We start from the raw sequence: 27,219 nt of genomic DNA on the forward strand, positions 1-27,219 counted from the left end.
TGCTGTTTAAGTGAGTCAGTTTTTAACTATTGTATAAACTTAGTTTTTCATTCAACTATGTACATTTTTTTTTTTTTTTAAATTAATTTAATTTTACTCCGCTGTGTTTTGTATTGTATCTTTAATTTTCCCGGTAAATCACTTTGACTAACCTCTGTGTTTATAAAAAGGTGTAAATAATTCGACAAAACACAATTGATTTTTAGTCTGATACAGCTGTTCGAGGTTTACTTTTTATCTATTTTTTTTAGAGTTGGGTGAGTGTTTTATTTTGTCAACACCGGACGTCGTGTATGTAACCGCGGCTAGCTTGACATTGCTGTGGAAAAGATGGCTGCTTCGGCGGCAACGGCGAGTTCTTCCCCCGGTTTGTGTCCAAATTACGCCGTGATTTGCTCCTTCCTGGAGCGGTACGGAGCGCTGTTGGACCTACCGGAGCTCACTTTTCCTCAGCTGGAGCGATATCTGCAGGACACTTCCTCAGGTAAGGCGGAAAAACGCGCAGCTGCTGGCGGGGAGGAGGAGAGACTTCACCGCTGCATTAATGAGAATGGTACCGTGCTAGCACGCTAGCAGCTAATGTTAGCTAGTTGTGTGTTATTGTGTGGTTTTTAACCTCCGTGTTTACTTAAATGTGAGTTAACTGTGTCTCAGAGCTGCCGTTCGAAGTGGAAAATGCGTCTGCGGACATTTTAGCAGTTATTCGGGGTCGAAGCCGCCGAATTGTTCGAGGTTTTCTGTCACTTTTTAGCTTTTGAATTGGGCTTAATTTTTTCCAAGCAGCCTTTATCTGCCGCTGTAAAACAACAGACTCAAACATGCGGCGAGTTCAGTGTTTTGTGCGGCCGCCAGCGTGGGGAAGATCCACGCAACACGCCGTGGATTTGGATGATTTGACGGTAAAGATGTCAACGCGTGAAACGGACACGCAATTGTGCACTTTATTTACAGTTAAAATATTTTGCTATGTAGTGGTTCGCTCTGCTTCTGTCAAGTCACTCGCAATAGCGACGACAGCCGACCGACGCTTTCAAAATAAAACAGATTTTAGCGCTACGAACACAATCCCGTTCCTGATTACTTCACCATCATACCTTAATTTTACATTAAACAAATACTAAATGCACACTTATGGCATTTCTACTCTTTAATTCCTGTACAAACCTCTTTAATCAAGGTTTTTGTACGTCTGTATAAATGTAAAATTCTCGTACATCCGCTTGTGCAGCTTATTGTGGTTGACTTGACGGTTTTTCGTCTTCAGCTGCGTTGATTTGCGCATGCGCCTGAACTGTTCCTGATTGAGTGTGTATTAATTGTCGCCACACATTAGCATATGCTGTCACCTTATGTGTTTAAACTACATTCGATTAAGGTTGTCGACCATACAGAGACCCGAATTTCACAGAACATGTTAGAGAAATGCTGTTTTTTGTATATCTGACACGAGTGTTGTATTTTATGTATATTTGAATATCCTGGGACACAGTATGTCTTGGTTTATGGGAATAAATACCAGTAAAAAGTAAACACATTTCTAAAAGACGCATTCCAGTGTATGTTGGTGGATAGTAAATGTTGACAAGTGTAAACAATAAACGGGATTAGTGTACTAATATATAAAAAAAAAAACATAGGCTGCAAGCTTTTGAAAGCTGTCTGCATGAGATAAAATGTGATAAAATGTGCTTTATTGTACCAGAAGGGGGATTTACCGTGGGCAGTGGTGCACATTTTACAGCTCTGTACAGAGAGCACAATAGCAAAGTAAAAAAAACACATATCAGCAAAGAATAACATCATTTGTACAAAACATTTCTACTTTAAGCATTCATTTATGGCTTCACATACGTGCAAACAGCTATTACAGTAGTCAAAACACTGTATTGCACATTGCGTAAAGCAGATTTGTAATGATAGTAGAGCAAAAAAAAAAAACAAAGCAAAAAAAACTAGGATCTGCATCAAGATTCAGAATGAGCTGCTGTTTGTTTAGCCGTGTGATTAAAAATAGGAATTAAAAATTGTTTTAAACAGTTGCTCTTACCTGGAATTATTGTTTGTCTACAACCAAAAACACTTTCCACACTTTGTTTTTGCTCCTGCAGCTGCATTTTCTGCTGTTAACACCGTTTTCTGCAGAAAAAGATGCACATCTAATTGCGATATTTTTTTTTCTGAATTGTTTAAAGTCTGTTAAGTATTCAATGGCATAGATTTAAAATATGTGATGGAGCAAGAACACACAGTACACCAATTAAAGTGTGACTATTGCATGGAAAGACGGCATAAATTTACGAAATCATAGCCATGAATCATGCACAATTTATATTCTAAATTGCAACCTTTGCTATTTGCTGGTTATATTATTATTTTAAATTCAAGTGCAGTTTTTGTTTGTAGTGTTTTAATACGCTTTTCTTGTCATCTTTTACGTGAATAATGTCACTTTATGTTTAAATTTGAAGTCATTTATTTCTGCATCTTCTTTTGAAATCGCTGCTTTTTCGTGCCTTGTAAGAGTGGCCCTTTTTTATCATCTTTTTTCACAACAAAAGCAGAACTTTCCTGTCTGACTTTTCTTAGTACTGAATCCAGAGTTTTTCCTGGTTTAGAATCACTACAGTAAGTGATCAGTCCACATGCAGTAGAAGTAGTCAGTCTGCGTTACTGTATTTGACAGATATCTATGCATTTTTCTGTATTTTATGTATCAAAAATATCCACTGTACTGAAGTAAATTAAATCTCATTTAACAAAACTGCTCACAAAAAGTCACCCTATACAGGAAAAACCCTGCAATTTAAATGTCACGATGTGAACATTTTGTTTTATCATGTTTATTTTAGTGTTTTACAAGAACAAAATCGCACTTTTCTCAAGTATTAAAGTTCTCACAGTGTGACAGATTTGAGTGAAATTAAATTATAATTATTTGGAGCAGACAAGCAGGCTGTTGTTTTTTTGTTGTTGTATTCTAGACTGAGGTAGGGTTTTTCCTGCGTAGAGGATTTTCTTTTTTTAAACAGGTTTTAACCAGCCTCGAAGGAAAACCATCAGCACCAGTGTGATAAATATTAGAGAATAACAATAGAAATTCAATTTTTAACTTGTTTTAGTAGTTGAAGTTTCATTTACTCCAATTAAAACAAACATTTTTGTATATCAATTGGTCAGAAACATCAGGAAAATTCATAATTACTGCCAAATATAGTAACAGCGACTCTTTTTTTACAGCAGGCAGACCATTCACAATTACTGTGATTGGTCTGCTTCCCATTCCCATTCTGAGCCAGGAAAATCCCTAGTTTGTCTTATCTAATAAGAGTCTTTTTTGTGTGTGGTTTTATCTGTTGCCACAAAGAAAGGAGCATTTTTCTTCTTCCAGAATTTAATCTGTATATAGTTGTGCCAGTTGTTCATTTCTGTGATGATTATTTCAGTGTATCCAGAGAACAAAATCTTAATTTTGTCAGGTATTGAAGATCTCCCAGAGTGACAGATTTAGGTGAAATTCTAAATATATTTAGCCTGGTGAGCTGGCACATTATGTAGAGAAATTAAAGATGTTTGAAGCGCTGCAGTTACACAAGTGAATATTTAAATTTTCCTATGGAGGATCAGTTAGTTAATAGTTGGATAGTTTTATTGTTTTTTGTGGTATCTTGTGTGAATATTTTCAGATATAGTCATCATATCCCAGTTTTCTGTCTGTGTCTCCTGTGTGAACTCAGCGTTAAGTACATTAAACCCCTGCACACATTTAGATGGAAAAAAACGACACATCTTTAACCATCTTCACACTTTCTCTCTCTGCCTGCAGTAATAATCTGCTCACAGGGGAGGAAATAAATGCTTAAATCCAATATTTCCACCTACTGCTCTGCTTGGCTACGTTACGGTCAGTCTGTGGAGAAATTAGACTGAGGCTTTAGTTTTTCTCCACGTCCAGAGATTTTGTCTTTCCGGGCAGCCGGGAGTCGCGTCTTGGATCAAAAAGAGACTTTTGTAAATACAAACTTCTGCCAGACAACAGGTTCAGAACAAATAAAGGTCAAGTTGATGTCACAGATAAGGAAAAAAAAAACTCCAAATCAATCCAATTGAGGCTCCTATGGTGCACGAATTCATCAGAAAAACTAGACTTTCAAAAGTAGAGAATGTTTTCATCCTCTGTTACCATTAGTGAGCATCATCCCAAAAGAAATAAGAGGCACCAGTTAGTCACTAGTTTGCATTACCACTGTATAGTTTAACCATTTCAGGAACCTACAGTTTGGATAATGATCGGATTAAGATAAGTTTCTCTGCATGTTTATACATGTTCTGGCAGGCGAACAAATCCATGAAATGTGTTAAACAACAGCAAAATAATATTTCTGATTTAGGATCAAATCACGATAATTGTGCTTACAGAATGTGCATTTTTACAATCAATAAAATCTATTAATGGCACGATTTATTGTAAATATTGTCAAGACTAGTTCAAGTTTGATAGCTGACTGCTATTTCTAATTTTGCAAACATGGCTTTGATACTTTTATTTGTCAAATATGAAACTGATCTGAGTATTTTTGGATTTCAGAGTGTTGGTCACATGAAATAAGATATTTTTTGTGCCAATTGTGCAACCATTTGTGAACAAAACAATCACTTATTTCTTCCTACTGATGACATAAATATTTAATTAGCAGCCACATCTGCAGATTCTAATGTCTGTCAGTAGTTTTTTACTGTACGTTTCTCTCGACCTCTCCTCGACAGACGCCAGGTGACGTCTCTAAAATTGGGTGTTCCGCCGTAACTGGTTTGTTTTTGTGTTTCCATAGTTCCAAAGCTGCTGGTTGATCTTCACGTCAAGTTGCTGAGGAAGATTGGCAAGTCGGTGTCGGCGGACAGATGGGAGAAATATCTAGTCAGGGTAAATAATGGTTTGAGTTTTTATGTTTATACGTAAGCAAATTTTATTGACTGAAACTGTCGAATTAGAATTATTTTTGGGAACATTTGGGACCAATAACAAACTAGTTAAAATGTTTTATTGATTTAAAAGCTTTGTTTGCCTCTTTTGTGGCAGCAGAACAAGCCTAAAACACCACATATGACATATCCTCACTTTATAAAGTTGTGCCGAAGGCTTTTTCTTGCAGTAAAACAGTGTACAGGCTCTCCACAGTAAGATCGTTTGCCTTGCAGGTGTGCCAGGAGTTCAACACGACCTGGGCATGGGAACTCGAACAGAAAGGATACAAGGAGCTGACGATGGAGTGCAAGACGGGGATACTTAAAGTGAGCAAAGTGGTTTTTGACGCTGCTGTTAGAATGACAATCCGTTTTCATCAGCCCTCTTAACCATTGATTGAACAACTATTGGTCCGGCATTTTTCCGATTATCAGTATCGCTATTTTTGTTTTTGTGCCAATTACCAGTAAAGTAAATTCAATATGCTACTTTTGCTCTGATGCAGTCGATTCTCAGCAATGTCTGATAGGTTACACATCATAAATAACAAACAACACTGAAAGCTACTGTTTACATACAGCGACAAGTAAGAGCATAAACGGACTGAAACAGCTCGTGTTAATTAAGCGTTCCACTAAAAACGCCAGAATATTTCACTTGTTAGTGCAGCTGTTTTGCTTACAGGGCTACAGGTTTTCTGTGCATCTTTGCCTGTGGCTAATTTAAGTTTCGTAATATCACCCTAAAGCAACTAACTGCTAATGGGAGGCAGTAGTTTTTTTATGTCTGCATCTACCAAAACTATTTAGATTGGGTTTAGAGGAAGAAGCACTCGTATAAATGAAGCAACCTCTTTCACACAGCAGACATTTTGATATGTTTTAGCAGCAAAGACATAGGTGTAATTATTACACTGCCTGTCCAAAAAAAAGTCGCCGCTTAGATTTAACCAAGCAAATACAGGTAAGAGCCTTCCATTGGATAATTACTGCAGTGATGAATATGTTTCAGCTGGCAATAACTTATTTAATCCTAGCTGATGCAGTGAGAAGCTTCTTTTCTTCATTTCTTAAACAATCATGTTGGAAGACATATCCTGTGGTCATGGAAAGGATGTTTTTCTGTCTCAGAAGGGTGAAATTATTGGTGTGCATCAAGCAAAGATAATAACTAAGGAGATTTGTGAAACTACTAAAATCAGGTTAAGAACCGTCCAACGCATTATTCATACCTGAAGGTTAGTGGTGGACCATCATCTTCAAGGAACAAATGTGGTTGGAACAAACTCTTAGATGATTGTAGGAAATCAACAGTAGAACTCATGGCTATGTTTAGTAGTGAAAATAAGAACATTTAAACACGCACAATGTGAAAGGAACTCGAAGGATTGGGACTAAACAGCTGTGTAGCTCTAAGAAAACAAAAAAAGGCTTCAATTTGCTAGGTAGCATAAAGATTGGACTCTGGGGCAATGAAAGAAGGTTCTGTTAACTGATGAGTCCAGATTTATCCTGTTCCAGAGTGATGGGGGCATCAGGGTAAGAAGAGAGGCAGATGAAGTGATGCCCTCATCATGGCTAGTGTCTACCAGCCTGTGGGGGTTTAGAGTTATGATCTGGGGTTGGTCAGGTTCAGCAATGTTATGTTCCCAAAGAATGAGGTCAGCTGATACCTGAAGATACTGAATGATCAGGTCTTTCCATCAATGGAGTTTTTCTTCCTTGATAGCATGGACATGTTCCAAGATGAGGAAGCCAGGATTCATGGAGCTCACATTGAGAATGAGTGGATCAGGGAGCATGAGGCATCATTTTCACACATGGATTGGCCTCCACAGAGTCCAGACCTCAGCCCCACTGAGAATCTTTGGGATGTGCTGGAGAAGACTTTGAGCAGTGGTCCGACTCGCCAATCATCAATATAAGATTTTGGTGAAAAATGAATGCAATTCGGTACAGAAATAAATGCTGTGACATTGCTGAAGCTTATCGAAACAATGCCATGGTGACCATATGTTGTTCTTAGACCTAAAGGATGAAATAAATGAAATATTAGAGTGTGCGACTTTTTTTTGGACGGGCAGTGTATAATCAACGGTGGTTTAATTCCATGCTGGACTTTGACTAAATTCGCCAACCAGTTTTTATAAAGCTCCCTACATTTACTGTCAGATGTGACTTGTGTACAATGAAATTCCCAAACAAAAATGTAGTGACCACAACGAAGGCAGTCCTGTTTTTAGTTTCTTGAGGATGCTTGTCGTTGTTCGGCATTTCTGAGTTCTTGCCACAATTCATCTGTGGAATTAGTCTTGAGTGTTTGTTCATATGATCCACGCTGACTCCATCATGTTGCTGTTTGTGGTCCGGACTGTCTGTTGCAGGACTTTCTTTTTACTCAGGATGCTTCTCTACTCATTGTGGTCATTGTCCTGCATAGAGTTGAACACCGAAGGAACTGAAATAACGCTAATCTAATCTTGAAAAGTTATGCTACAGTCTACTAAGTTCTACAGCCATATAGGGAGAGAGTTACACATTTCATGTCAGCTTCAAAAACAGAGCAACAATTAAATAATTTCTGTCCAAACAAGATGCAGGAAAACTTGTGCTTGTGTGTTTATTTTCAGCAGAATCGACTGACCTCTGCTGTTCCTGTGTCCAAATGACATATTTTTAAATGCTGTTGTTTGTCTGCCCATTAAATAGTGTAAATACATCTCTGATTTCCCTGTAAGTTATAAATAAAGTAGTCTTGGACCAAACAAGGTGAAGAAGCTTTTAGTGTTGACACTCTCTGAATACCTGAGTTCCTCTAAAACTGCCAGCTGCTCATTTGAATCAGGGCTTAAAACATTATAATCAAATTAACATGCAACTTATTTATAATATTTTAAGTATATTTTTGCTATTTTTCTTCTCTGACACACTTTCAGTTGTCTCCTGCCTGAATGCTGCTATATAAATGATCTTTTCTTTAGCATTTATAAACATCCTGTGCTTTTTCCTCTTCCTCCAGTATTTGTGCGAGTGTCAGTTCGACGAAAATGTAAAGTTCAAAACTGCCATCAACGATGAGGACCCAGATAAAATGCGTCTGCAACCCATCGGCCGGGACAAAGATGGCCAGATGTATTGGTTTCAACTGGACCAAGACGACAACGTCCGGGTTTACGTGGAGGAGCAGGACGACATTGACGGGTCATCGTGGAAGTGCATCGTTAGGTAAGTGGTCGTAAGTGCTGCAGGCGCCATGAGATGAAATTTAAACGCTAATTCTCTCAGCGGAAGCAGGTACGCGGCATTATTCGTTCTGAAAAGAGAGCGATGGTGTTTTCTTCTCGCCCTGTAGAGACAGAAACGACTTGGCTGAGGTTGTTGCTCTGCTGAAGACCCAAATCGACCCCGAACTGCTGAAGAAGAAAGACCAAGAACAGGAAAGCAAACCTGACAGTGAGGAGGACAAAGAAAAAGAAGGGAAAGGTTAGACTTTTAAGTTTCTTCTTTACCGACTGATATTAATGTAATTTTTCAGTTTAGTTTTCATTTAAATGTTTATTTGTTTATATTGTTAGTTTGCTTTTTGTAGCTATACAGGCAGAAAAGGGAAATATATAAACTTATTTGGAGTGTTTTATATTAACTTTTTAAAATATTAAAGCTCTATACTCCCACACTTTACTTGTTGAAATAGAGATTTCTTCTTTTATTTCATATTAGAGTTGGGTGATTGAATGGATATATTGGCAACTGACTGAGTGCAATGGCAGTTGTTTTTCAGCCATTTTTTACTCAATGTGGGCTCATTTTTCTCTGCAATATGAAGTCCTGCACCTCAATGGAAACAGAACAATCATGACTAGAAGTGGAGAGAACTCAGAAATAATTTTTATGCAGCATGAGACAGTTGTTATGACACATATCTTTTTAAAAACAAAGACAAAAGTTGATTTTCTTTAGCTAAATGTTTTACGAATTTTGAAAGAAATCTGCAATCAATGTGTACACGTTTGCCCACAGGTGTTACAAATAGTGGGAAAAAATGGTGGTTTCACATGCTTTCTAAATTTTCCTCTTTGCATTTTTACCACCTCGACAAGCTAGATGCTATCCACCCAACTGCACATCAATTCTAGAATGATATTTCACTGTGCTGAGTGCATCTTTCAACAACTTACTAACAGCTTATTCCTCTGTATATTGTTTTTGAGCCATGCTGCATTTTTTTTATTGATAGAGTATTTTATTTGATTGTTGGTCAAAACTGAGTAAAACATAACATCTTGACTGCACTGAATTTTTGCAAAATTTTGTTGAATTTTTAAATACGACATGTAGATATGTAGAATAAAGTCATTTTGATCAAATATTACAATTTTAAGCTTAGATTTCGATTGTATTTCCTGACAAAACAGTATGGTATACATGATAAGTTCAATGACTGGCCAAAAAATTGCAAATATGACTATTTTTTCTTTTTGTACAGCTTCTGATTTGCTTAAATGGCGTAATTTTAGCAATTTTTATAGAGAAAACATGCGTTTAAAACCTACCGACAGGTTTTGGTGTTCAGTTAAGCATTTCTGCCTATTTAGCTGCTGAATGCATGTGAATCATCTGGATAAATATATCGACTCATGACTGGGTGGGTTAAGAAAGAAGGCGAGAGAACTTGATAGATATGCACTTTCTAGAGGAAGCAACTGTGTGAGTTGTATCTAAGCCAGTTTGAGACAGGAAGGGATTATTTGTATAGGAAAACCTTATTAATGTAAAACTTTTTTACACTGTTGGGTTTTTAGACGTTAAGTCAACAAGAGAGATTTTAACGTATTGCCAACCTTGTTTCATGTTTATATTGCAGGTGATGCTAAAAAGACTGAAGACACACCAGACGAAGACAGCAAAGACTCCCACAAGGCATTTAATCCCATCTCACCAAAGACAGAGAATAGTGAAAAAGTAACGCAGAACGACAACCTGAAGTCAGAAACCTCTGAGACAAAGTCTTCACTGAATGGCGTCATCGAAGGCAAAACTGAGGCAGAACTCCTCTCAGAAGATATCAGTAAAAAAGCCCAGAACATCAAAGAGGAGCCAATGGAGGTTTTGGAAACTAAATCGAGCACAAGTGAACCAACAACGGCCTCCGAGACATCATGTATACCAGTAAAGACGGAAAAAGGACAGGAAGCGAAGAAGAGTAATGCAGAGGAGATCCAGCAGGCCATGAAGAACGACCAGCAGGCCAAAATCCCCCTTAAGAAAAGAGGAATGAAGTTCAGTGAAGACTTTGAGAAAAATAGCTCCATTATAGTGCAAAATCCAGCGGTTTCTAACCTCAAAGAGTCTCCTAAAGTCGAGTCGACTCCTGAACAGACAAAGAAAGCTCAGACGGTAAACGATCACATTAATGGTGAAGTTCAACCTTCGTCTGAGTCGCTAAAAGACGCCGCTGTCGACAAAGAGCCGACGACCGAAGCAGCTGCAGGTAAAACTGTAAACAGCACAGAAAATGAGGCTCCGGCTCTAGAAAAAGATGCCACTAAAGACGAAAAGGACAAGGCCTGCAGTGCAAAGAAGGACACAGAGGGAGTTGAATCACAACAAGCAGACGTGGAGAAGAAACCTCAAAATGTGCAGGTTGAAAAGGAAACCGAGAAGAGGGAAGCACACGAGTCTCCGCCGCCACCGACAGAACCGCCGCCTTTACCTAAAGACATCAATAATGCACTGGAGAAATCTTCTAATCATGAAGAGCATGAAAAAGTCAAAGAATCCAAACTGGCAGACACAGAAGAGTCTTGTGCGGCGAACAACACGTTAAAAGAAAGTGATAAAACATTAACATCTGATGAGTCAGAGAGCCTAAATTTAAATCATGAAGTCAGACCCAAAGAAGACGCGTCAAAAGATTCAGAAAAGTCAGAGGAGAAGCCAGACTGTGTTGACATGGACACATCCGAGCCAAGCCAGATTAAAGAAACAAAGATGGCAGAAGGTGAAACGGAAAAAGAAACCAGTGACACTAAAGAAACGGAGGCATCTGAGGCGAACATCGAGAAATCAGATGAGTCTGTGCTGAAAGAGAAGCAGGAAGACATTAAAACAACAGACAAAGATCCTGCAGAGAAATGCGCTGACTCTGAAAGCACTGAATCAACGTCTGTCATTAAAAAATCAGACAAACCATTAATTGGCGAGAAATCAGAAGAAAAATCCAACACTAAGGAGAGCTTGGAGCCTCCTGTCGTCGAAAAGGAAGACAAATCGGAAACATGTAAACCTGCCGAGAAGCAGGACAACATCAAAGAAGCAGAGGTGACTCCTCAGAAGGCCAGTGAAGCCTGCCAGACAAAGACGGAAAAGCCAGAAGGCGTAAAGAAAGCTGTCAACTGTGAAGACAGTACGATACATGATGTTGCAGAGGTAAGCCACTCTACGTCTGGGCCTGTGGCAGCAGAAGCATCAGGCATTAAACGCGATTTGACAAAACCACACGAGGATGAGACAACTGAGAAAACTGAGACAAAGTCTGCTGCACATAAGACGACGGAGGAAGCATCTGAAGGCAAAGATAAACCAAGCAGCCCTGTTGAGAAGACAAATGTCTCTGAAGAAATTGATAAAGAACCTGAAAGACAAAAGACAGACAAGGAGAAAGTGTGTGAAGAAGAGCCGAAAAAAATCGAGGCAGAGCATCCGTCATTAGAAAGCAAAAAGGATGCTGACAAGGAAAATGAAAAGGACATGGACAGTGAAAAAATTTCAAATGACAAAGGAAATAAAGGGGATTCCACAACAGAAAAACTCTCAGAAACTGAGGAAACAAAGGAGGAGAAACAAGCTCAGAAAGAGAGTAAAACCTCAACCACAGCGGAAGAATCTGGAGACCAAAACATGAGCAAAGATACCGAATCCTCAAAAGAAACAGAAAAACCCCTGAGCAAAGATCCAGCCAGCGATACTGAAAAGGAAAGTAAAGAAAAAAGCGAGGAGTTGGACGCCGCAAAAAAAGAGGTGACGAATGGAGGTGAAACTCCAGCAGATGTTAAGAAGGAAGTTTCCCGTCGGAGAAACAAGCGTCCAGCTCACCGACGGAAAGCCGAGCTCCAGAGAGAAGAGCGACAAGGAGACTCTGAGTCTGATACAAACACTGGGAGGTCTCTTCGAAGGTCGCCGAGGATCTCCAGACCGACACCAAAGGCGGTCGAAATCCAGGACAAGAAGATGGAAAAGCCGCAGGCCGTTTCTCCGTCTGATAAACAGGATGACAACAAGGCAGAGAAGGAAAAAGATAAAGAGGATGAGGAGGAAGAAGAGGAGGAGGAAGAGGTGAAGACTGTCCAGAAAAAACCGAGAGAGAAGAAGCAAGATCAGGAGGGTCAGATGAAACCAAAGGTAAGACCGAAGACTTGCTTAGATGTTTCATTGGTATCGAAACATCCAAAAAAGTGCTGTAGCTTCTTTGACACTTGTCTTGTTTTTAGGGGCGAAAAAGGCGGAAGGTTCGGTGGTCCAACACAAGGACACGCCGCAAAAAGAAAGACTCTGAAGACGAGGACGACAACAGCGACGAGGAGTCCAGCGACGAGGAGGAGAGCGAAGAGGAGGACGACAGCGATGAAGACTACAAGGTTGAGCGAAGCAGGAAGAGGCGGAACCGGAACCGGGAAAGACGAAGCTCGGACTCGTCGACGTCTACGGATGATGATCTACCTCCAAATGACGACCCCTGCAAACACTGCGGTCTTCCAAATCACCCAGAACTGGTGGGTTTCCAGCTGTACCAAACAACATTTAGCACTTCCTGTAGCTTTTTGTAGTTCTTTCAATAACACAACAGACAGATTGCTTTACAGGATGTCAAAGAGAGAGATCGAAAAGACATAAGACAACATTAAAACAAGGAAAAATAGATGTATTTTTAAAGCAATGAACTGATTTGGCTTCTTCAAGACTTTTCTGGTTGCTTTTTTTGAGTCATCGAGTGGTTTTCAGCTTTGACCTTAGTCCTGTAGCTCCTCCTAGTGGCCGGAGGACTCAACAGTCCCTACAAGATACATAAATACGTTGTAAAAAAATTTTAAAAAGCGTAAACATTAAAACTGGGCAGATAATGTGATGAAGTTTTTGTTGCATCACAGTAGAGTTTGAGTGAACAAAGCTGCTCAGTTGTCAGTTTCCAAATCCTCAGGCTGAAAGATGGTCAGATTTTTGCTGTTTAAAAACAGGACTAAAGCAGTGATTTCACTTGGAATCCAAAGTAGAGTTCTTTCTTAACACAGTACAATTTTTGGCGAGCAGGAAGGAGCTATTTTGGGCTCTGCTAATTTCACTAAAAAGTGAAAGTTCTGGTCAATTTTCCTCCGTAAATAAAGTCCGGTGACTCACTGTTGGAGGAAGTCCACGGCTTGGATGGACATGAAAATCCACTCAATTGAAGCAACAGTAGAAAAGATGAACAGCTGTGTAGGAAAACTCCAGACTCTTTGGTGGAGAGTGTGTGTAGATAAAATCTCTTGCTGTGACTCTTGAGGTGCATTTCTGTAGAAAAATAACCAAACTTGGAGCTCAAAACTATAGCTTTAGTCGGCCAAAGAAGCTCTTGTTGGACTGAAATGGTGGCTACTCTTCAACCAGGGGGAAAAAATCTGCATTTTATTGCTAGATGAAGTAAATCAGCCACAGTTTTTGAGTGTCTGAGCTGAATTAGCCGAACAAAATGCAGCCACACTGATGACTTCTTTGACATGGTGTCGGTTAGTTTGGAGCCAATCTAGAGTAAACGTTCAGTAAACATTCAATAAATTAGAACTAACATTCTGCATTACTTGAAAGTTGAGAAAACGAAGGGGTGTTTAGAGGTCGTCTGTTGTCCTGCTGGCAAAAATAATGGATTAAACCTCGTTCAACAAACCAGAATTTGGTCAGATGAGAGCATTCAATCAACCAGTCGACCTATATATTTGTTTATAAGAAACTGCTTGCATTAACTACGTAATCAGTGTAAATGTTCTCAAGTTTGCTCAGTAGCTAATTTGCATCTGCAGTCCCGCCACAGCCAAAAATGACAAGTGAAATAATAAAGTTAGGAGAAACACATCTCAGCAGTCTCAGCCAACATTACAAACATGCTGATTTATTAAAAATACAACTCTTTAAAGGACAATTCTGATCTGATTCCACCTGATATATTTTAAATGTATGTGGCTCTAATGTTGATGAAACAAATTGCACAAAACAGCGTGCGAACGACTCGCATCCCTCCGTGTGGTTTCAAAGAAACTGCAATTTTTCCACGTGAATCTATTTACATGTTTATTTTTAGTGACCTAAAGCAGCTGTTTTGCTAACTGCAGTGTTGGATTTAACGTCTATCTGCTTCTCTTTTCCAGATCTTGTTGTGTGATTCATGTGACAGCGGCTACCACACGGCCTGCCTGAGGCCTCCACTCATGATCATCCCCGACGGGGAGTGGTTCTGTCCGCCCTGTCAGCATGTACGTATCCGTCACAGTGCCAGAAATTAAAGATAAAATAAGCTAAGTGAAATGTGAACAGAGCTTGAACATCTCATTGATCCCCTCTGCAGAAGCAGCTCTGCGACAAACTTGAAGAGCAGCTCCAAAACCTTGACGCTGCTTTGAAAAAGAAGGAACGAGCTGAGAGGAGGTGAGAAAGTCTGTGTGAGGTTTGGGCTTTTTTTAGGAACAGTTTGTTGTTCCTGTGGTGTGTTTTTATTAGACCAGTGATTCGCAACTCGGGGATTGTGACTCTCCAGCGAGTCTAAAGATAAACCTGAGCGGTCGCAGAGGACTAATAGAGGTAAATTTGTTTGTTTTTGCTTTTTTTCTCACAAAAATTTGATTCTTCTACCCCTTGAGGCCTTTAAAAATCAATTTAATAGACACATGATGAGCACAAAAAACACCCTGAGAGAGTACAGATAGATTTGACTGAGCCAGAAAGGTTGAGAGAAACTGCTGTAGGTTGTAGTTTTTGGTGGTGTTGGACTGGATCTTCTAATATTGTGATATTATAATTCTTTCCGCTAATTACAGCTTTTACTGTGAAATTCAAGTTCCTTCATAGTAAAAGCTTTGCAGTGTTGCTGACATTTGAACACAGCAAAAAAAGCAAAGTGTTTAAATTTATTTTGACAAAAAAATAGTAAAATGTGTAATGATTTTATTAAGCTAAATTAAGAATAAATTCATTTATTGGTGAGCTTTATTAACATGTTTTATGCCCTTCAGGAAAGAGCGTCTAATCTACGTTGGAATCAGTGTCGAGAACATTATCACGCCCTCCGTAAGTCCATGGTGAAGTTGTATAATTTTTAATTTAGACAGAAACACATTCTTCTGCTGATGTTTGTGAATTAATCCAAACTTTTGCTTCTCCCAGGTGGAGGTGGAGGAAGAGAAGCCGGATATCATAATCAAAGAGAAGAAAGAACCAAAGCTGAAGAATAAAAACAGGGGCCGCCGGTCGACGAGGGCGAAGAAAACCATCAGCTACAGGTTTGAAACAGACAGAAATATAAATGACAGAAAAGAACCCTGAGAACACAAAGGTTTTTTTTTAAATGAATAATTTAGCTTGACTGTTTAACACTGAATGTTTTTTCAGAATGCACAAAGATTTGTTTCTGGTTCAGCTCGTTTATGATAATTCTGATCTTCAGACTGGACAAAATGCATGTTTTTTTGACACTTAAGATAGATTTAGATGTATTCTAGTGACATGATAGCAGCCTAAAATATAATTAAAACTATGCAAAATCAGTAAAATTGAGTTTGTCTTGTGATTTAACGATCAATTAGCATTTGAAAAACAATTTTTTCACCAAGTTTTTGTTCCTTGACATTGAAGTTAGTTGCTGACACTGACTACACACTTCTTTTTTGCAGGGCTTGCCATACATTCAGTCTATATTCAGATACGGCAAATTTAGTACTTCATGTTAGCAGCCACCGCTAATGACATGCTGCAGTGTCTTTTGGCTTAGCAATGCCCTTTAGCTGCTACAGTCGGCAGAGATATGTTTAAATATTCTTTGCAGGAAAAAGAACTGATAAACTGTCCAAGTGGAATGTGATTAGTTACTCATTAAATGGGTTTTTGTTCTCAATTTTTCAGATTCGATGAATTCGATGAGGCGATCGAGGAGGCCATAGAGGAAGACATCAAAGAAGCGGAGGGTGGAGGTAAGAGGACAAAAGATCTCATGGCATTACAGTTTTTCTCAATTGATAAGACACTGTTCCTGAAAAATAGCACACATTTCCCAACACACTGCACACTGTTTTTTTTATTTGAACACAATTCACAAAGCACTGCACACTTGTGTCAAAAGCGCACTTTATTGTCAAATTTTGAACTTTGTTTTCAAAATTAAGACACACGAAGCAAAAGTAGGACACTGTACTGCTAAATACAAAACACTCTTCTCTCACTGTGTTTTCACATGAAGTGTAAAAAATGATACAGTCCTCAAAAATGACAATTTAAACACAAATGCATCCAATAAATGACTCAGACGGGCCACTGCAGTGCCTGACTGTACAGTAAAAAATAAAAATAATGCTAGACAACAAATACAGCACTGTATTGTATGCAGTACAGTGTGCAGATATTTACACCACGTCTACATCAGTTCTTTCAGCCTGGTCAGACCTCAGGACCTCATCAACATCACAAGCTATGTTTTCTCTGGAAAGAAAGACCTAGTGTGTCTGATCCAGCCCTGACATGCATCAACAGAAACGTCACCACAGGCCAAGACCACTGATTGATGGAGATTTTCCTGAATGTATGGCTGCCGCTCATATACCTTCCACCTCCATGTAGAGAAGAATTCTTCTATAGGATTCAGAAAGGGAGAATATGGTGGCAGAACAATGACAACAACCTGAGGGTTCATATTGAACCATTCCCGAATCAATAGTCCTCTTTGAAAACTAACATTGTCCCAAACAACAACAACAAAAACCATGTATTCTTACCAAACGCCCTGCTGCACCGTGTCAGTCGGCCCTGTAAGTCCATCTAGGAAAGTCAACAAATGCTGGGTGTTCTATGGGTGCAGAACTGCATGATGGTCAATTACTCCCAGATTGTTTATTGCAGCACAGAATGTTACGTTGCTCCACACTGACCTGGATGTTGACTATAGCCTGTTGTCCAATGATGTTCCTCCCTCTTCTCCTCCTCCTGGCCAGGTTGAAACCAGCCTCATCCACATAGATGTATTCATGTGTATCATCAGAATCCAACTGAAAAACTCTCTGGAACAAACGCACACAAAACACAGAAAAAGTCAGTCATGTACGCTTTCTGTAATTTTACCAGCACTTGTGAACCAGAATTATGCATTAGATTTTTGACAGTATTCTCAGAACATTTCTGACTGCTTGTATTGTTCCAGTATAGACATGTCACTGAAGTGATAAACAACATTTACATACATGTAAAGTGGTCCAGGACCAGGTGCAGGGGCAGGTCCAGGTCCAGGACCAGGTGCAGGTGGAGGTTCTGGTTCTGGTTCTGGCCGTGGTCTGGGTCGTCCACATCCTCTTCTTCCAACATGACCTCTTGCTCCTCTGACATCCATTCTGAACAGCTAATTCTGCTTCCCAGCAGGTTTTATAGTGTGCAGTTCATTGGTAAAAGTGTTTTCAGTTTTGATCTGTTGTGTCTTAATTGTGACAGCAGTGTTGGAACAGTGTCCCAATTCTGCTTCCTAGTGTTCACTTTTTGAAAAATGTGTGCTGTGAGTGAAAAAGTGTGTTCAAATGAGCAAAAAACCTGTTCAGTGTTTTGCAAAAAGAGTACAAGAGTTTTGGAAACTGTGTGCAAACCATGAATAGTGTCCAAAATTTAGACAGCAGAGTCCTGTTTTTGAGAAATGTGTGCAGTCAGTTGGTGGCTGTGTGCAGTAAATGGAATTTAGTGTCTTGTCAATTGAGAAAAACTGTCGCAGTGAATTAACCCTCTGAGCTGAAAGCACTGGGATAATTTTTCACTGCAATATAAAGTCCTGCACCTCTATGCAAACAGCACAATCATGACTAGAAGTAGAGAGAACTCAGAAATGTCTCCTCTGGATTATGACACACTTTATATAGCCATAAAAAGACAAAATGGAATTATTTACACGTGTTACCAAAAATGGCACTTCATATCATAGATAACTTCACTATTTACATGTTCAATTTTTTCCAGTGCTCGACTCTAATCTGTTCTGTGTAAACACTACCTGCAGTTCAGCCAATAAATCCCTGAATTTGTGTTTAACTGTTGGTTATCTCTGAGTCATAAATACAATGATTTTATATCATGATACTAGGTTTGGTTATGTGTTTTCAGACAAGAGTCGCAGGTCAGATGATTAGTTTATGGTTTGTAGAAAGATTTTTAGATGGTCGGGCTCTGATAAATTTGATTTTTATAACAGATTAGATAACTTTTAAAGCTGCCAGGTTCAGAGGGTTAAAACATCTGTATGATGTTTTAAAAATGTGCCTATTTCTCCATGAAAACTGATGACGCCTGCAAAACCAGCCCTCTAATGCAGCAAACCTTTTTTGCACCACAGACCAGTTTCAAGCAAGACCATTTTCTACGTACCGGTCATTCCGCACATAACAAATCATAGTCTTGTTTTGTTTGTTTTTTAACATTATTTACAGTTTTGGCCTGTTTTTTTGTTTATTTTTGTTTAGTTTTCTGTTCAGTTGCTGGTTTTTTTGTTTTGTTTTCCATGATCACCATCTAAACTTTTCAGAAAATGTTACCATTCTAAGATAAATTTAACAAAAAGGGAAAATAACAGTTTAAAACATTATTTACCATTTTTCAATACACTATACATACATACACTACCAGTCAAAAGTTTAGGGTTGCGTAGACTGTTAATTGTTTAAGATGTAATTGAGTACTTAGGCTAATGATGAGTTCTGATATTTGTTTCATAGGAGCCGGTCGGGGTAAAGACATGGCCAACATCACAGGCCATAGAGGGAAAGACATGTCCACCATCCTCCAAGCAGAGGAGGGCAAAGAGAACGGCCGGCCACCTCGACCCACCGTCAGTCAGCGCAAGAAGAAACGCCGGCGGCTCAACGACCTGGACAGCGACAGCACCGTGGACGAGGAGGAGAGCGAGGAAGAGTTCCGCCTCAGCGAAAGGTACACTTGGACTGTTGGTGTCGATCTGAAACCTGTGTGAAGTAGGGCTGGACCCGAATATCTGAATATTCCGTCGTGAAGGTGGCATCTGAATATTTATTTTGAGATCCGAATATTCCAATCCTCAACACCCCCCCTCGTCAATTCGCCCAACGTTATGATATGAACCGATCCTAATATTCTGCTCGTCGCCCCCCCGTCGGACGTTACGAGCCGAACCGAATATTCGAATATTCGTCATTAATCGGGGCTGAATATCCGGAGCCCAGGAACTGCTGTTCGGGCCAGCTCTCGTGTGAAGAAGAGTTTGGTTCGCTCTTTGCTGAACTCTTTATGTGTTTGTGTCGTTGCAGCTCAGAAGAAGAGTTCGTGGTATCAGACAATGACTCTGAAGCCGAAACGGAGGCAGAGTCCAACGACAGCGACTTCGGCAGCCACAGCAGCAGCAGACGTCTTGCCTCCTCACGGACTAGGAAGCCACAGAAACGCCGGCGAAGCTCCAGAAAGCGACGAAGGCCGAGAGGGTACTCGGACGACGAAGAGGACGAGACGGACGAGGAAGACGAAGATGAAATAGGTCTGTAGACTGTGATAGTCAGCATCTTCTCCTGTTGAACCTGTTTGCTTTACATACCACAGACATGTTACTGTTTAATTTGTTTCCACACTTGCCTCCTCTCTATGCACACAACCTGCAGTTCAACCAGAGTCACTGAGTTTTTGTCCTGTGACTGTTGTTTTCAATCAGTAATGGTTTTTTACGGTTTTGCCGAGGAGTGCAGAATTTTTTACTTTTTACAGAATCTGGTGCAAATGGTTTATTTTTGGCTAATTTTTAAATGAGACTATAACGACCTTGACAAAATGTCACAATTTTATACTTAAATTTGATAAAAATTTTCCCCCCAAAAAGAAAGAGTTTTGCTGTTTTTACCAATTTTGGCTCATAAACTGGCATTTTTTATGCATATATTCATCTTTTTTTTTTTTTTTTATGCCTATAGCTTTTGGGATTCAGAAGATTGAGGTACAAATGTAAAAACAATTTAAATCTTAATATAGTTTCATTTATAGTTTTTACATCATTCGTTTAAAAAAAATGAACAATCACTACTGTGAGTCGTGGAAGTATAGAGACTGCTGCTTTCTTTTATGGTATTTATCATTTTTATTTTAATTTTTTTTAAACAGTTTTTTGACATTTTGTAGAGTTTGGGTTAATTGAGGAAATAATGTGCAAGATAAACCAATAGTTCTTCAATAAATCTTTATTTTGGATGAATCTCAAGCCTTCATAAAGACAAGAAATTTCTAGGCACAGTATTGTCTGTTGAAAGTTCCAGTCTGAGAATTTTCATGTTGCCTTTTAAAAATGATTTAAGCTGACAGATCTTATTCTTATATTTGTACCCTGTTGTTGAATTTTTGTGTCCAGTGACCGAAGGCTCCAGCGAGTTCAGCGACAGTGATCTGGATATGAGCCGACGGCGGTCTCGGCGGAGCCAGAAGAAGCAGGTGAACTACTGCGAGACATCAGAGTCTGAAGGCTCTCAGGCAGAAACCAACCGAGCCAAGATGAGACCTCGACATCAGGCGGACAGCTCCGACAGCGACGGTCAGTCAGAGACGCACACTGTTCACCCAAAGCCTTTAAATGCTGCAGGGGGCTCAAGAGCTTTATCTTTGTCTCAGTGCCTCACTGCTTCTGATAATATGGTCCAGTTATCTTACAGACGTTCATGTGAAAAAATTAGGACACCCTATAAAAGCCTGTATTTTTTTTTAACATATTTGGACGTATAGATATTTAATATCAATTTTAACAATACTGAGAGATTCAAGTAATGTAACTGAACAATTAAAACTGAAGAAAATACTTTTTTAAAGTTTCTTCAAAATGTAATAAAAAAGAAATGCAGTTTCTGGTGAAGAATAAATTAGGACACCCCTATATTTATTCCACTGAAAATGCCTAAAATCACACACAGTTGTATCACATCAGGTGCACATGATTAGAACATCATTAGTCAGCATTTGGAAAGAGGCTTGCCCTATTTAAGCCTCAGACATTTAGTTTGGCGTGCTCCTGACTGTTGAAGTGAGAATGAAAACCATGGTGACATCGAAAGAGCTGTCTGAGGCCATCAGAAAGAAGATTGTAGCAGCTTATGAGTCTGGTAAGGGATTTGAAAAGATCCCAAAAGAATTTAAAATCAGCCATTCCACTGTCCGGAAAATAGTTTATAAGTGGAAGACTTTCAAAACAGCTGCCAATTTGCCCAGGTCTGGCCGTCCATGCAAGTTCACCCTGAGAGCAGACTGCAAGAATCTAAAAGAAGTCTCCAAAAACCCTAAAAGGTCATCACGGGACTTACAGCAGGCTCTTGCTACCGTTGATGTGAACGTGCATGCCTCTACAATCAGAAAGAGACTGCACAAGTTTAACTTTCATGGGAAGCGTGCAGGAAGGAAACTGTTGCTCTCTAACAGAAACATGAAGACCAGACTGAAGTTTGCCAGGGAGAACATAGACAAAGACCAGGATTTCTGGAATAATGTTCTTTGGACAGATGAGCCTAAAATTGAATTATTTGGACACCAGAACAGAGGACATGTTTGGCGTAAACCAAATACAGTTCCAGGAAAAAACCTCATACCAACTGTGAAGCATGGAGGTGGAAGTGTCGTGGTTTGGGGATGCTTTGCTGCAGCAGAACCTGGCCAGCTCACCATTATAGAATCCACCATGAATTCTGCCATGCATCAGAGGGTGCTTGAGGATAATGTGAGACCATCTGTGAAAAAATTAAAGCTGAAGCGGAGCTGGACCCTGTAACATGACAATGACCCAAAACATACCAGTAAATCCACCAAGGACTGACTGACTGAAAACTAAGAAATGGAGAGTCATGGAATGACCGAGTCAAAGCCCAGATCTCAATCCCATTGAGATGCTGTGGGGTGACTTGAAGCAGAGCGTACACGCAAGAAAACCCCTCAGACATCTCACAGCTGACAGAATATTGTATTGAGGAGTGGGGCAAACTTTCCTCAGACCGATGTCAGAGACTGGTAGATGGCTGCAAGAAGCATCTCACTGAAGTCATTTCAGCCAAAGGGGGTAACACCAGCTGTCAATGGGTAGAGTGTCCTAATTTTTTCCTCAGTTAGAATATGTATTTTTGTTGATATCTTTTGTTTAATGAGAAAAACAAGGGTAATTTTTGTTGTTTACCTGCAATTAAATCACTTTCTTTTCCAGAGATAAATAAAAACAAGATTAGACATCAATATGTGAACATTTCTTAATAAAGAACTGAATATTTAATGGAGTGTCTTAATTTTTTCACATGACTGTATGGAGTTCAAAGTGGAAGGAGCTATTTTTGGTGATCAAGCATTTAGGAAGTACAATTCCCAATTTTAACAACTGCTTTACATGGTACCAGTATAATAGTATACTTTTTCCTTTTTAAAAAATAAAAAGTCAAAGTTACAAGCTTGTGTGCGCACCTAATAAGTTGTTTGCGTTGAAATGGTCACATTTCTGTCACAGCAGCCTTCCTGGAAATGAAAAAACTCCTGCAACTGCCTCCATTTTCTGTATCATTAGTACAAAATAACATGTTTTGGTTGTAGAAAACCTTACTGGAACCTGTAAAATAATGAAAATAAACTGCATTAAGTTGCATCTAGAGAGTAAAACTGTTGACAATAAGGACTGCAGGTTGTGGTAAAGATTAAGCTGTTGAGAAAACTAAAAACACAATCTGCAGTGTCACTAAATTCTGTCAGTTTTGATAGAATTCAGCAGCTACGGCACCACATTTGCTCAACAACGAAAGCGACAAAATGTTTGGATTCCCTAATGTTCAGATTTGTAATCATCTCTTTGTAGCACAACAAAGTGCTCTTTCTAGACTTTGAAAAATATTTAGTTGTCCCAAATAAAAAAAAGTCTTGCACTACAACGCCGAAACACAAATAAATGAGTAACAAATTCAGCCTAAAAATCATAAAACAAATACATATAAACACTGAATAACAAAATAGAAATAATTTAATTTATGTGTTGTGCAAAGTTGAAGAAACAACAAAGATGTTTGAATCAGAAAACTATAAAAGTGAGAGTTCTCTCTCAGACAGACTTTCAGACTTTGCTGAAATCGTAATACAAAGTGGAGAAACTTTACTTCACATCAGCTCTGTTTATCCAAACCACCAATTATGAAGTTTTTCAGCACCGCGGACAGCGACACCGAAACACTCCGGAGATAAATCAACAGCAGGAAATGTAAATATTGTTGTTCTCAGAATAAAGGTCATCGTTTGACATTAACTCATACTACACATTTCTGTTCTTATGCAATCTGAATTCACTGACATTATTTCATTTTGATCATTTATTTTTATCAGATTTCTTTGCACATGTGTGGATAAACAAAAGTGCTGACAGGAAAACAAGTTGCCTGCTGATAATGCAGGACATTTAGCACAATAATAAAACCTTCATATGCATAAAACGACAACATTAGAAAAACATAAGTAGGAAATCTTAAGCTCAGATATGAGAATAATTTACAAATATTTCGTGAGCTCGGCCGAGTCAGACTACAGCTGTATTTTATAAGTGACTGATGACAGAAATACCAGCAGCTGAAGTCGCCTCTTGTTTTCTTTTTGCAGCGAGTTTCTCCAGAGACTCTGAGGAAGAGCCGAGGGATCGGAGGCTGAAGAGGAGAGCCGACTCCTCGGAGGAAGATTCCCGGCAGCGGCGCAGACGTCTCGCGCTGAAACGCAGGAGAGCGTCTGAGGAGGACGACTCGGACGACGACTCAGACGAATCTTCAGAGGAGGACCGCCCGATCCGCAAGCGGGTGAACCGCATCGATTCGGATGACGACGATGAGGAAGAGCCGGAGGAGAAGCTGAAGGAGAAGAAACCGGAGGAGGAGTCAAAGGGAACAAACCCACTGGACTGCAATCTGGCCGAGCTGCCGCCCACCAACGGACAGAGCCCGATTAAGAGCCCCGAGGGCCTCATCAGCCGGCCTGCCGCCGCCGCTCCAGCCGTCATCCCAAATCTGGAGGCGCCCAAAAACATCAGTGCTGCGCCAGCCGGGGCCATAGCACCAAACGGGCTGGTCGGCCAGGACATGGCGGCGCAGGACGATGACGAAGACGACCTGTTAGGAGTCACAGACCTCGTGGACTACGTCTGCAATAACGAACAATTGTAAAAATGGTGTACTGTTTCTTTTTTGTGGTATTGTATTTTTATATTGCTTAACTTTATTATTCCCTGCCCTGCCAACACTCTCCACGTCGTCCTTTTTACTTGTGTCATCCAGAGCTCGATTCTCGGCACCAACAGCAGGAACTGGATCCCTGTCACCAGTCTGTCCCTGGAGGATTGTGGAACCAATAAGGGCACTAACATATCGTCTCATTTGTCTGGTAATAACAACCCTCAAACCACCCGCATCATCCAGCTCCACTGCCAAACCACCTCCTTCCTCTAAACGTCTCACTCATTTCACTTCTGTTTTCATTTTCTACATCTGAGATTTGTAACGGAAGTCTGAAGCCGTTATTTGACTGGGAAAGTTTAATTCCATAATTGAGGTAAATTTCTGTGCATCAGTCAACTTTTTTTCCTTTAAGAAAGCAGATGTTAGGAAAAATGCTTGTTCACCCCAAGGCAGAGAAGATTAAAACCATGTCTTTATTGTAAATATGAAGCTGCAGCCAGTAGCAGGTTAGCTTAGCTTAGCACAAACACTGATTTACTTTCAATAAGCTGCAAGAGAGCTCCTTTCGACTGGTCGACAGGTCTAGTTTATAGACGTTGAGCCCACTTTCTGCTCCGTTTTTAGTCTTTTAAAATGCTTTTTAACTGTTAACTAATCAGGACATGCATGATGTTTGATGAAATCCAAGGCAATCATGACGTGATGGCAATTACAGGAAAGTCTGATGAGCATTCAGATAATCTGACCACAATAAATCCACCCACTGGCACTTTTAAAGATTTTCAAATCTCACTGATTAACACTTTATATATCTTGTTTGTTACATAATGAGCTTTGGAGGCGCTGGTTAGTGGATTTTGTTTGCTGGTTCCATTTTTTTCAGTCTCTGTTAAGCTAATTGGCTGCTGGATGGATCTTATATTTGAGTTAAAGATGGGAGAATTCTACTTTAATCTACTCTGCCTTTGATGAGACTAATTCTTCTTCTCATATTTGATAAGCTATAATCACATACCACACCTGGTCAGATACTGGTGTTTACGCAATATTCCCTGTTTGTTGTTTTTTTTTTGTTTTTTTTTTTTAAAACCTTGATATTAAAACTATATATTGGACCCCTTGCGTTGTATGAAGGTGTGAATGTATATATGTGACCAACCCGTCAGTCCTTCCTCCCTTTCTTTGCTGAACGATAGAGTAGCTTTTGTATATTGTATACATACATAATTATTTTAACTTTGTGTGCTGCCATCAGTGGTAAAATCTCACTTTTTAGTTTGTCAGAGGAAACAAAATCAAAAACTGTTTGTCCCTCCTATTCTCAAGATCTAGTCTAGCGTCTTCTTACATTTACGTTGTGATTTTGTTTTTAATAATGATGTATTTTTTGTATATCTAAACCTTTATTTGTCGTCGTCTCTTTGACAATAATGTAAAGTGTCTTATTTTCTTTGTACATCCATCGAAGGTTTAAAAACCTGCAGACCGCCGGCTTTTATTAACTAAAAAAACACTCCGCTCCAAAACAAACCCCATTTTCTTTTTTTCCTTTGTTTGTTTCTTGTTCTGCTCCCCTGTCTTCTGTGTTTAAAATCTTGAGCTGGTCGAGTTGTTGCCGGACATCAGCCAGATCAAGATTCTGCAAAAATAATTAGTTTTGAAGGGATGCAGTTTTTGAACGGGGAAGGGGGGGAGGATAAAGGAAAAACAAACCAATGACTTCACTGACCTCTGCTGGAACCAGTCTGTGTGTATATCTGTAGTTTTTGCTGTAATATATTTAGAGGCATTTTTTTAATCATGGAAAAATATATTGGGGCAATTCTTTGGGATTGCATGAGTTTCTAATAGTTTTCTTTTGTAGGGGAAGTGATACTGGCACAACAGTTTTTGTAACAAAATCAGAAAACTTTGGCATGTTTCGAGAAGGTCTCCTCACCTGAAGGAGACTCCGCAGCATCGTTTGCAGTCAAACTGCATCAGAAAGCATGCGCTGACCTACTAAAGGCATGTCGAAGGCGTTAGAAAATAATCTAGGACAGCTGAACGAGAGGAGATGAGGCCTGTTTGTAAAATATTTTGTAAGTTAGTCTCAGCATGGTCTTCACAGAGGATAAACCACTCTATTTATCATACCGTTTTTGATACTGGCCACGGCCCCAACGTGACTTCCAACACAAAAACCTATATGTGCTGCTTGCAGTGCGCACAACGCAGCCTTCTATACACGATATTTAGCTTCTAGATTAGTCGGACAGAATATAGCAAAACCCAATTCTACAAATGTACTAGAGCTGTGTGTCCTGGTGGGTCGAGGAACGTCTGTGCTGTACGTAACCGTTTATATTCTCCACAGAGATGAGGAGGATGCGTTCATGTGTCTCTCACGGTTATGAAATAACCAGTAGCAAGAGCTGCGTGGGAATGAAGAGGGGAGTAAAGGCCATGATGGGGTTGAGGGATGAAGTTGGTGCCAATGACTGAAGTGTTCACAGAGTTTCCTATTTACCTCATGATGAATCTGGGAGGAAAGACACCCTGTCCACTGTGTATAGGTCCTAGTAGACTGGTTGTTGGTGTTTTGTCTGCTCCTTACATTTTTGTTAACTTTACTGTTATTTCTTATGAATCTGATCTTGTACATTTGTCATAATAAAATGGGTTTGAAGCCTCACGGCGTTATTTCTGGCTCCTGATGTGGAAATTAGGGATAGACCGATTATCGGCCTGCCAGATTATTGTGGCCGATATTTGGCATTTTTTCCGGTTACCAGTATCTTTATTTTGGTTAATTAAATGCGCTACTTGA

General features: G+C 39.6%; 1 protein-coding gene across 2 annotated transcripts; it reads left to right on the top strand.

Annotated features, from left to right (window-relative positions):
- Positions 1 to 306: 306 nt before the first annotated feature.
- On the top strand, positions 307 to 27,084 carry rsf1b.1 (remodeling and spacing factor 1b, tandem duplicate 1). 2 transcript variants are annotated; one of them, XM_023263067.3, is made up of 16 exons: positions 307 to 484; positions 4,830 to 4,921; positions 5,197 to 5,289; positions 7,982 to 8,187; positions 8,315 to 8,445; positions 9,827 to 12,363; positions 12,453 to 12,734; positions 14,361 to 14,465; positions 14,558 to 14,637; positions 15,222 to 15,276; positions 15,373 to 15,488; positions 16,108 to 16,175; positions 18,945 to 19,158; positions 19,512 to 19,735; positions 20,594 to 20,773; positions 23,845 to 27,084. In XM_023263067.3, the coding sequence occupies exons 1-16, from the start codon at positions 331 to 333 to the stop codon at positions 24,396 to 24,398; spliced, it is 5,091 nt and encodes a 1,696-aa protein (XP_023118835.2). In that variant the 5' UTR covers positions 307 to 330; the 3' UTR covers positions 24,399 to 27,084. The 2 variants fall into 2 exon arrangements, with proteins under 2 accessions (XP_023118835.2, XP_054873280.1); XM_055017305.1 differs by having other exon boundaries at positions 15,379 to 15,488.
- Positions 27,085 to 27,219: the final 135 nt, after the last annotated feature.

This window comes from Amphiprion ocellaris, chromosome 14 (assembly GCF_022539595.1).
Source record: "Amphiprion ocellaris isolate individual 3 ecotype Okinawa chromosome 14, ASM2253959v1, whole genome shotgun sequence".
Classification (NCBI taxonomy): domain Eukaryota; kingdom Metazoa; phylum Chordata; class Actinopteri; family Pomacentridae; genus Amphiprion; species Amphiprion ocellaris.